The sequence below is a fragment of the Lacerta agilis genome, chromosome 14 (assembly GCF_009819535.1).
Source record: "Lacerta agilis isolate rLacAgi1 chromosome 14, rLacAgi1.pri, whole genome shotgun sequence".
Lineage (NCBI taxonomy): Eukaryota > Metazoa > Chordata > Lepidosauria > Squamata > Lacertidae > Lacerta > Lacerta agilis.
Window position 1 is genome coordinate 19,218,122 of NC_046325.1, and position 12,128 is coordinate 19,230,249.

At 48.0% G+C, this 12,128-nt stretch overlaps 1 protein-coding gene across 1 annotated transcript; it reads left to right on the top strand.

Moving 5' to 3' along the window:
• The first annotated feature begins 7,295 nt into the window (after positions 1-7,295).
• On the top strand, positions 7,296-11,928 carry LOC117059439 (zinc finger protein 24-like). Its single transcript, XM_033171182.1, has 4 exons — positions 7,296-8,236; positions 9,466-9,592; positions 10,054-10,143; positions 11,048-11,928. Exons 1-4 carry the CDS (start codon positions 7,436-7,438, stop codon positions 11,515-11,517), a joined length of 1,488 nt encoding a protein of 495 aa, XP_033027073.1. The 5' UTR covers positions 7,296-7,435; the 3' UTR covers positions 11,518-11,928.
• The last annotated feature ends 200 nt before the right edge of the window (positions 11,929-12,128 follow it).

Genomic DNA, 12,128 nt, shown 5'->3' on the forward strand with positions numbered 1-12,128 from the left:
TAGGGGGCATTGCTAAAAAAAATCAACTTTGTAACCAGAGGTTCAACTGAATAGAATGTGAATCACATACACCACAAGGCCTATGCAGCCTCAACATAAGGTAGCTTTTTACAGGTCCCAGCTGACTGCACAACCTGGCATTTGGAAAGGCCATATAGACAGATACGTTTAGTTTCTGCACCCCTCCTTTGCACACCTGTCAACACAACCACATAGGCATTTTCCACAACAGCTCCGCAGCAAAAATCCTTTCTGCAGCCAGGCACCCGTGCGCAAGAAATGCGCTCCGCTCCCCACAGCGGACCCATGCTCCCTCGCCTTCTTGAATTTCCCCTCTGCAAGCTGCATCCGTGGATAGAACAGTGCACCTAAATATTTCCATTTTGCACAACATGCAGCATTTGCACAACCCCCTCCTGACAGCACCACACACGGAGGGATAATACCCACACACCGCTCGATGGGCACATGTACAACCCCCCCCCAATATATATCTGCATCATAGGGAATGGCACATGCCTCTTTATCAATTTGAGCATAGTTGCGCTCCGTGGGCGACAACGTATGGGAATAGAAAGAGATGGGCTTGGCCTGGGCAGGCCGGGTCGTCCTCTTATATACCTGCTGGGATTGGTTACTGAGGACAAACAAGACTGTACAAAAATAAAATTGGGTGCAGGCCATGCTGTAGTGTAGTGCTTATGTGACTGTGAATAAAAGGTGGCTGGGCTCCTTGTCTCGGGGTTTGGGGGGAAGAGGTGACAAAACTATTTCCAATAAGTGCCCCCCTTTATTTCCATAACACGTCTTTGAGTCTGTACTCTGAATGGTGACACCAGGGACCTAGAAGGTGCAGGGCTTGTCAGTCCAACCCCTACACAGTCTCATCAGGGCTGACCTTAAGGCAATTGCAGCAATTGGGCCAACTTGGGCCCCGCGGGCCGCTCCTAAGGGGGCCCCTGCACCAAGGCAATCTAGATGGATTTTATTTATATCTATAAGATTTTGCAGACTTTGGGTGTGAACTGGGGCCCTACCAAAAAAAAAAAAATCAAGTTGCGCCTGACTGCTTCAAATTGGGCCCCACTAGGTAGCCCTGAGTCTAATAGTTGCTGGGCCTGAGTTGCCCTGCCCTTGCATGAAGTCTTGGGTTTACAATTTTGGGAGAGGGGAGACTGCAGCACTGGAGAGCAGGCAGGCTGGCGAGGCCCCCTAGATTTAGAGGCCCTAGGCTTCAGCCTACTTACCCTATACATAAATCTGGCACTGATTAAATCCCAGTCTGTAGTTTCAAGGAACGGCCAGCAGATGGCAATACAATAAAAAGGAAAGCAAATATTTATTCTTGATCTGCTATTTTTGGACAAATGGATGGATGGATTTCGCTCCTCTCTCTCTGCATGTGCCATTCCCAAAAGGTTCTCTCTTACGGGATAAGGGACCGCTACACCTATAAAGCAGGATTTTGGGGGGAACCATAATTTGCAATAGGCTTCTCACCTCTCTCCTCTTGTCAGAACCATCCAAATCCCTTCGGCCCTGACTGGTTTGGCAACACACACACAGTTCCCCCTTTTAGGCTTATTCTCAGATTGGGAAAACCCGATTTACAAGTGAGAATGTGTGAGATAGGGGCTGAGTGGGGAAGGGCATCATGAGGGCATTGCTAAATAAACAGAGACATAAGCAACCTTAAATCCCCATTAAACTCCAGTGTGGACAACCCCTCAGGGAAGAACATTGAGTTGCAACCAATGTCTCTGCCTGCTTTGCTCTTGCTGTCCCTGCGAAGATGATGGGGGCGATGGAGCAAGAAAGAGGCACGCGTGGGTGGGGTGGGGTGGGGGTTAAAGGTCCAGGCAGCTTCACGGGCAACCCACGGAGCCCACCTCTCAGTGTTTTTCTCCTGCACGCTTTCAGATCCAGGAGAACGTTTAAGGGTCTCTGACGCGGCTCTCTCCTCACTCCTCACACTTGGCGCGTGCTCTGCAGCCAGATGTTGAGGAACGTGGGGCAGGAAGTTTGGGAAGCATGGCCTCTTTCCCTAGCATGGTCCTCCAGCTGCGCGGGCGGGGAGGTGGGTGGGGGGTGGAATCTCCTCTGGCTTCTCCTCCTCCCTCATGGGCGCTCTAGGATTGCAGAGGGGGAGAAGCTTTGCTCTCCCCGGATTCCAACTCTCCTTCCCGGACACTCAGCTTGCCGCCCGGCCCTGGTTCCCCATGCCATTGGCACCACAGGGTAAAGACGTGCCTGGGGAGAGGAATATTCCCTTTGAAATAAGGGAAATTTAAGGGATATAAAAAATCAGGGATAGCAGCGGGAAACGGCTTGGAATAAGGGAGTTTCCCGCAAAAAAGGGAGACTTGACAGCTATGATCCCTACGCATTAGAAATAATAATAATAATAATAATAATAATAATAATAATAATAATAATAACATTTAACTTCTAATATTTTTCAACGCTGCTCACAGGAAATTCTTTCTCCAGCGTTGAGTTTTATAATCCTCCCATGGAGATCACACTTCATTTTGTGCGGACACAAGCGTGCAATTTCTTCCTTTGTAACCATTTCCAGAGGGACAGGCTGTGGGTCTGTTGCAGCTGACCCTACAAAGGAAAGTCTTGTGGCATCCTGAAGACTTAACAAATTTATTATGGCATAAGCTTTCATTGATGCTTTTGAATTATGGTGCTGGAGGAGACTCTTGAGAGTCCCATGGACTGCAAAAAGATCAAACTTATCCATCCTTAAAGAAATCAGCCCTGAGTGCTCACTGGAAGGACAGGTCCTGAAGTTGAGGCTCCAGTACTTTGGCCACCTCATGAGAAGAGAAGACTCCCCGGAAAAGACCCTGATATTGGGAAAGAGAAGGAGAACAAGGAGAAGGGACGACAGAAGATGAGATGGTTGGACAGTGTTCTCAAAGCGACTAGCATGAGTTTGGCCAAACTGCGGGAGGCAGTGAAAGATAGGCGTGCCTGGCATGCTCTGGTCCATGGGGTCACGAAGAGTCAGACACGACTGAACGACTGAACAACAACAACAACAAGCTTTCATCTCTGGACTACAGACCTTTTGATTAAATGGACTCCATAAAAGCTTATGCTATTTTTTAAAAATGGTTATCGTTTCAGCTGCCACAAGGCACTCTGTTAATTTCTCCTTTTACACAGCCCCCCACCCCTCCACACACACCAACCTCCCCCACCCCCCTAACTAGCTGGAGAAACATAACTTTTTTAAAGGTCTAGCACAGAGTAACAGTGATTGAAACCACTCAAACACAGCACAATAAAAATGATTAAAATAAAATGAACAGAACCTGTACATTCAAAACAAGCAAAACTGTCAGGCTGGCACTAACTTCAATCAAGGCTTTTTATAGGAAACAGTTGAAAGTTAATAAAATAAATAAATGATATTAATGCTAGTTATCACTATGCAAATATGTCATATAATCTATTTTTTCCTTGAAAACTTGATTTATTTATTTTTTGCAATTAGGAAAGTGACCGGAAATGCACTGAAAAGTATGGCAGTGTTTTTCAACCTTTTTTGGGCAAAGGCACACTTGTTTCATGAAAAAAATCACGAGGCACACCACCATTAGAAAATGTTAAAAAATTTAACTCTGTGCCTATATTGACAATATATAAAGTAATTGTCTTGATTTTTTCAATTTTTCCCACGGCACACCAGGCAACATCTCGCGGCACACTAGTGTGCCGCGGAACAGTGGTTGAAAAACACTGAAGTATGGGATGATGTATAAATGTCCCACAAGTGAATTACAATGAATGCTCAATAAAGGGGCCTTCTGGAGGAGCCCTCTCAACACATTTAAGCCACATTCATACTGATTTAAATGTCATGGCTCCCATATATGGATGAGTGAACCTGTCAGTTCTGGTTTCTCTGTTTCTCATTTTCCCAGTCTCAAATTCAAATCCCCGCATTTCTGCAACAAAAAACCCCCAAACTCATCAAAATTTATCAGCATTTTTAGGATGAATTTCTCATAATTAGCATATTTTTGTATGCTGTTTTTGTGTGCGCACACACAGCAATTTCCCCCCAATAACACATACTGTATTTGTGTGTTATTTTGATTAATATGGGCATTTTATGGGCATTTCCCTCAACATAAGCATTTTTGCACACACACTTTGGCTGAAGAATTCAGAGAAGTGTGAATTTCAAAGGGCAGCTGTGTTTTGGTTCGCGTATTGGTCCAAGAAGTGCCAGTTAGGTAGCTTTTCATTAAAGGGCAAGCTAAATCAAATTTCTGCCCCATTCCTATAATTCCCAGGCATACAATACTCTCATAGAGCAACAGTTCCCAGGTTGATGATAAGGAAGCTTTGATAGTTAAACCAGTGTTCATAAGGAGACTAGATTATTATTATTATTATTATTATTATTATTATTACTACTACTACTACCGTGTTTCTCCTAAAATAAGACACCGTCTTATATTTTTTTTCGCCCAACAAAACACAGTATGGCTTATTTTCAGGGGATGTCTTATTTTAACCGTGTCGCATTGGTACGCTGCATAGCCCCGCCTCTCCAGCCTGTTTTAATGGGAGGTACCACGTCGCTATGGCTTATTTTCGGGGTATGGCTTATTTTTGGGGAACGGCTTATATTTCGCAAATGCATAGAAATCCTGCTATGGCTTATTTTATGGCTATGTCTTATTTTATGAGAAACAGGGTACTACAGCACAATTACTGCTACTGCTACCACTACTATACTACTACTATCACTACTACTACTACTACTACTACCACCACCACTACTAATACATTACTACTACTACGGGACGTGGGTGGCGCGTCTAAACCACAGAGCCCAGGGCTTGCGTCTAAACCACAGAGCCCAGGGCTTGCCGATCAGAAGGTCGGCAGTTCGAATCCCTGCGACAGGGTGAGCTCCTGTTGCTCGGTCCCAGCTCCTGCCAACCTAGAGGTTCAAAAGCACGTCAAAGTGCAAGTAGATTAATAGGTACCGCACTGGCGGGAAGGTAAACGGCGTTTCCATGCACTGCTCTGCTGGCCACATGACCTGGAAGCTGTCTGCAGACAAACGCCGGCTCCCTCAGCCAATAAAGCGAGATGAGCGCACCGCAACCCCAGAGTCGTCCGTGACTGGATTTAACGGTCAGGGGTCCCTTTACCTTTACTACTATTCTACTACTACCACTACTACTATCCATTCTACAATTTCCAGAGTGGATTAACAGTCAATCCCTCTTCCCAGGGAACAGCCCTGTAATATAGATCCTTCAGGAAATAGCATTGGGATTTTAGCAGAGGGGATGGTCCACTTGGGGGAATGACATTTTGCCCCCTTAACCTCAGCCTGCCCTCAGCCAACCACGACCTGCCACTTTCCTCTTGCCCAGAGGGTGGCACTGCCTGCCACTTTCTCCCTCCTTAGTCCCAGCACAACTATTCAGCAGGGAGGAGGTGGAGGAGGCGGGTGGGGACTAAACTATAATTAGTGATTTGCCCCCCATCGGCTCTAGAGCCAACTACTATTGACCTTTCCGTCTTCCTCCCTCGCAGTCCCGGTGGGCACTAACCGCCACTGGCATTCCTCGTTATTCTGTTATAATTTAGGGCTGCTGTGTGGGAATTATGGTTGCATTCGCTTCCGCACGGCAGTCCTGGGCTCATTCAGACATTCGGCCTGGATTTAATGTGCTTGTGGGCAAATTGTGGTCTTCGGGGCATGAACACCCTAACGTAACGTGTGAACGGGGACTCCCGTGCACGCACACAAACCGGTGTTTCCGCGTCGAAGAGCCAGGTTATCGCGCATACAAAGGCATTGGCTCTGCCTGGGCTGCATTTTTGAACCTGCTTTCGCTTCTTAAAGGGCAGATCTGTCCCCCCACCCCCTCTCTTTTGTTTTATTGTATGGAAAGAGCGCGAAAAGTTAGATGATTTGAGCCAGCTTTGCGGCGACGCCGATCCGGTTTCTCTTTTCTGTTGATAACGTGGTGATGAATGAGATTTTCCAAGGGTTAATATGATAGAGCAGGGGAGCGAGAGAGGGGCTTCGGAGAGGAACCTTCCTGCTCCGCCTCTCTGGCGATGGAGGTGGGAGGGGGGCAGTGTTTCAGCAGGAGAATCAGGAGCTTGTGGTGGAGGCGAGGCAGCCCTGGGGGTGAGTTAAAAAGAGGTGCCTGGAAGATGGAGAACGCAGCACCTATAGGGAGAAACCTTTAGCTGTAGAGAGAAAAGGAAAATGTAAATCCATAAAGATCGGGGGGTGCTTAGCAGCTACCCCTGCGATTATTAATTTCCCAACCATACATGCTTTCTAATCAACATTGTTACCCTCCTCCACCATCCCACCCCCCCAGCCCAAATTCTCCTTTAGTTGCTTGAGTTTCCAGCCTGTGCAGCCGAAAGGGATGTGCTTTACTTTCAGAAAAGTTGTGCAATTCATGCATACAAATGGGCAGGAGAACAGACCTTTTATCATCTAGATAATAAACAGACACCCCTTGGATATCTCTACCATGGACAGAACTGAGTGCGATCCTGAGTCAATGCTGGACTCATAAATACCCCATCCCTTGCCTGAGCCATTTCTGGAAACAGTTTGAAGCCAGGTTAAATGCCCTGGATTCCCCCCAAATGACTCTGAAAAGTACTGGTTATGCAAAGAGTGATGAGGACATCATTAGAAGCCTCTCATTCCTTCCAAGAACTACATTACCGAAAGATCCTTGGGCGGGAACTCTGAGATTAAACAGGTTTCATTTTAAAGCATAGTTTGAGAGTGTTGAGAGAGGGCCAACATTGGTTCACTAGCTTCTCCCTAATCTATACCAATATTTCTTTTTTTAACCATATCTCATCATTTCAGGCACAATTGGTTCTCATCGCTTAGAGATGTCACATTACTCTAGAGATCATCATATCCTAATTAGGGCACTCACTTGATTCAAGAAATGCTAGTTGATCCATGGTAACTGTTTTAATTGATCAAATCTGCACATTCATAAAACAACAGCCCTGGAGAAAAAACTATTTTGCTCTTCATTTTTCAGTAATGCACACACATGTTGCAGCAGGCACTTTCTTAAAGAGACGTACCCTGTTACATAAGACAGAAAAGGAAAATGCCTTTCCTGAGATGGTTGCCTGCCAGCACACATGCTGTTTGTAATTCCTTGCCTTAAAAATTGTTTTTATTATTTTTTAAGAAAGGAAAAAATCTGCTACCTGATTCGTTCACACCTGTTATTGTGCAAAATAATTTGTAACTAGCTGATTTGATGTCTATTTAAACAATATTGCTGTTACGATTCTTCCGCGGCTGCCTCAAACCGCCTCATGTAGTCACTGATGGATGTGAGAGAGGGAGTTTTGGGGAGCAAGAATGCAGGTTTGAAGAGAGTGTGAAGGTGCTACCATGAGAGAGAAGATGGCCACAGAGGAGGGGGCCGAGGCAGACCTGGGGGCTGTGACCCAAGCACCACTGAGCCTGCAAGGCATTAAAATGGAAGAGCAAGCACCATCAGCCCTCAGAATGGGAGAAGCCCTAGAAAAAGCAGGGCAGGCTTCTTGTGTCCTTCGTGCCAGGAAGCTCTGGCAATGGAAGGTGTCTCCACTGGTCAAGGAGGAGCCAGATGCAGGAAGGACCCAGCGCTGGGAGGTCCAAGGCCCAGAGACAGAACATCCCCTTTCCTTTGGATGGGGGAGAGCAAGGCCCATTGAGGCCGAACCTTGGGATGACATCCTGGCGCTTTTCGCTTCCTTCGAGCACGTGGCCTACGCCTGCCAGTGGCCAAGGGAAGAGTTGGTGGCCCGGCTTTTGCCAGCCCTGGGCGGGGAAGCCCAAGAGGCTTACCTCAGTTTGGACACTAGTGACAGAAGGGACTATGGGAAAGTGAAGGCTGCCATTTTGAAGAGGGAACCCGTGGCGTCGGAGAAGCGGAGGAGGCACTTCCGGCAGTTCCAGTACCAGGAGTCAAGGGGGCCGAGGGATGCTTGCCGGTGGCTCCGGGAGCTGTGCCGTCGTTGGCTGAGGCCGGAGAGCCGAACCAAAGAGCAGATCCTGGAGCTGCTGATCCTGGAGCAATTCCTGACCATCTTGCCAGAGGAGGTCCAGAGCCAAGTTTGGGAGCAAGTCCCAGAAACCTGTGCCCAGGCGGTGAACCTGGCTGAGAATTTTTTGGCAAGGCAGCAGGAGGCTGAGAGGCAGATACTCCAGGTGAGAAGATCCTGCAGTTCCTTCTTGATCCCTGGGGTCCCATGTTGGTCTAACCATGCGGGAAGTTTTCCTTAGGCACTTATGCAAGGGGAGACAAAGCACCTCTTTCCTCCTGATCACCACCTAATAAAATCCTTCTCATGTAAAATGTCTTCCTAAAGACAAAGATGGTCAAAGCTGCTTCATGAGCTATGAGAATCTGGTGCAGGAAGGCTTGGAATAATATATTTAATTTGTATAGACTTTAGCTGTATGGAGAACGATGTAAGTGCTTTGCCCAAAGTTAGAAGCAAAGAGTGTTCCTGTCCAAAGACATAAAATCTAAACACAGGACACAAAAGGCAGGGAAGATAATTGGGAGAACCTGCTGCCCCCCAGATGTTGCTGGACTCTGGCTCCCATCATCCTTGACTATTGGCCATGCCAGCTGGGGCCGATGGGAGCTGGACCCCCACAGCATGGGGGGGAAACCACAGGTTCACCTTTCCCAGCTTACCCATTGTGGTAGTAAAAGTGTAAAATCCTACTGCTTCTTAATGTTTTAAAACCTTCCTGACTGTAAGGAGTCCCAGCTGAGGCTCCATGTCATGGACTGGCTGGATGCAGAGGAGGGGTGGCAGGCACCAGTTGGGAACCCCCAAGGGAAGAAGGCTCAGAGCCAGGGGACTGGTGGTGGGATGACGATGGGAGATCAGAGGGAGGCAGTGTCAGAAGCTGAAGAGGTAACAGGATTAGTGAGCAAGGAGAGTCTGTGGCAGAGAGAAGTCTAGAAGCAGAAGCAGGAGAGGAGGGAGGCAGAGATAAAGAAGTTAGGGGGTCTCCCCCTCCTGCTGTGACCAGCTCCCTTCCCCTCTGCTCTCCCAGGACCAGAAGGGGTTATGAAGAGGGAGGAGCAGAGACAGGCATACCAGCGGAGTCTCAGATTGCTTGGGAAGGACCCAGAGAGGAGGAGATTTTGGCATCTTCTGAGTAGGGACAAAACCTACTCAGAAGAGTTGCTGTGCTCATTAGGACTGGCTTCCCTAAGCTTATAATTTGTATGATTTATTGCTGGCTGGCTTCCTGACATTCCGATATCAAATCAGGCTGACTCATGAGAGTCTCCAGTTCTGTCTCAAACCCAGTGAAGTCCTTTGCTCCCCCAAGCTGTTGCAGGGAGTCTGTGCCAGGATGTCGAACGCTCATTCCTACCAGCCCTGCACTGAGCGGGACCTTCCCTGCAATTTCAGGTGTCAGGGCCATTCGAGGACATCCTCGTGAGTTCCCCAAGGGCAGAGCTGGCTCCATCAGACACCAGGCAGAGCCTCCTCTGCAGGAAGGCCAAACAGGCAGGTGGCGGAGATGCCAGCTCTCTGGGTGAGTAGTTGCTGCATTTTTGAAATTCAAGTTTACGTAGGCGTTGCCATCTTCAGAAGTGCATAGCTTGTACTGTTGTTTTAACAGCTGAGTGTTGAGTTTAACTTAGAGTGTTGTTCCAAGTGTTGAGTAGCATGTAATTGGTGTGCCCCCTCCACAAGCACAGAACTGCAGATGATCAACTGGGTCACCCCACCCCTACATTTGCCTCCAGCTCTTCCCTTGAGCTCTCCCCTGTTCTGTAAAATTAGTGTGCAGCAACCCTGTTCACATAATTATTTATGGGGCCATCCATACCTGCTGTTTCCTCCATGTCTTGGGAACAGCAGTACTATGTTCCAGTTCATGTGATGTCCCTTATTGGAGTTCCACTTCCTGGTTTTTAGGCCAGGGCTGATATTGTTCCTTGTTCTCTTCAGCCAGTTTTGGCCAAACCACACTGTGTTTCTTTTCTGATGCAGGTTCTTCTGACACAGAGGCGACATGGGACTCACTGGCAGACGAAGGGGGCCCTGGCGGATGTGGGAAGCGAGACCCTTCTTCAGGGGCAGGTGGGTAGGCTACTAGACTGCTCTGATATACAGGAGACATCCAAATCCTTACAGGGGAGGGTAACGGCTTGAGAATTATGCAGCACAAAGTTTTACCTTTGTCGTGAACTTGCTAGGCCGTCTTAGGCAAAAGCCACTCACCATTTCAGCTCCTTTCCCCAAGCTGAACACGGGCAAAATAATGTTGAGATTCCTGCATTGCAGGGGGTTGGACTATGTTTCTGTCATTTTTACAGAGTTGCTATAAGAAAGGCAGTATGGTTAGTGTTGGATTAGGACCTGGGAGATATCAGAAAAGAAACACAGTGTGGTTTGGCCAAAACTGGCTGAAGAGAACAAGGAACAATATCAGCCCTGGCCTGAAAACCAGGAAGTGGAACTCCCAAGGTTCAGATCCAGATGCAGCCATAAAGCTTACAGGGTGACCTTGTGCCAGTCACACTCATTCTCTCTCCTCTATTCCCCTTTATAGAGCTACAAGTCCCTGTGAAGAGGGATTGACTGTTAAACCACTCTGGTCATTGAGAGCATTGCAAAGGGAATAGAATGGTCTCCCAACAACTCTTAGCACCCCGAATAAACTGCCCTTCCCATAATTATTTATGGGAAGGCATGACCATTTAAAATGGAATCACAGCGCTTGAGATGTGGGAGGAAAAAAAGGAGAATTAATTGACTTGGCCATTCATTCTCTTTGACGCTACCTGCTGTTGGGCTCCCTGCTTTCTGCCTTGCCAGTCCAAACGGGCACCAGCTGTTCCTTACATTAAACATTTGTTTTCTTTTTATTCATTAGTGCATTTACACCCCACGCAGGAATGGCTGGCTGCAAATACTCGGCTGTATCATTTAGAGCCTTTCTCCTGCCAGCTTCAGGCCTTCAGTCTTCTTTTCTCTCTGGCAGCTGGTAGCTGTGGAGTGGCGTCCAGATTCTCTCCCCTCCCTGCACCGGCCAGAAATGAAGAGTATGGAGAGAGGCTTGCAGGGGCTGAGAGGCTCCCAGCGCACCCGGGCGCCGCCAGCAGGGACAGCGCGTACCTGTGTTCCCAGTGTGGGAAAGGGTTTCGTTGGCCGTCGGCGCTGGCCGTCCACCAGAGGACCCACACGGGGGAGAAGCGGCACCGCTGCGCCGAGTGTGGGAAGCACTTTGGCCAGCGCGGGCATTTGACGGTGCACCGGAGGATCCACTCGGGAGAGAAGCCGTACGGGTGTCCTCAGTGTGGGAAGCAGTTTGTCGACTCCTCTCACCTCACCAAGCACAAGAGGACACACTTGGGAGACAGGCCCCACCACTGCGCTGAGTGCGGGCGAAGGTGTGCCAATAAACGCTCGCTTGTGCAGCACCAGCGAATTCACAGCAGGGAGAAGTCCTAGGCCTGGGGCCTCTTTTGAGATTCATGGACTCAGTTATTTTGCTGTAAGGCGGAGATTTAGCCCTTCAGGTATCACTGGTCTGCAGCTGCCATCATCACTGGCCATGCTGGCTGTGACGGAGGACCAAAGGTTCAGATCCTCATTCCTGGTGTAACTGAAGAGAAATGACTCCCTTTTTCCACCCTTTGTCTCCCTGGGGGAAGAAACCAACAGATGCTCAGGGGTCTCCTTCCATTTACCTCCAGAGCCCCATTAACCTGTCCCCCTATCCAAACAAAAGCAGCACCTGCTGCTCTTACTCAATTAGCCTCTTTGTCTTTGGTCCACCATTTTGTTTCCATTGCAGAGGTTTTATGAGGTAGAATAGGTAACTCTCCCCACCTCCGCCACTACATAAGGTAGCATGAGGTACCATCTCACCAGCTCCTGTTTCCATTTTATATATATATATATATATATATATATATATATATATATATATATATATATATTTGGTACCCCTTCCATCTTAACTGCATTGCCCCATCTACTCTGGATGCCTTCCTACAGAATGTACAAAAACACAACAGACCACCACACATTAAACGCTTCTCCATACCCGGTTGCCTTCA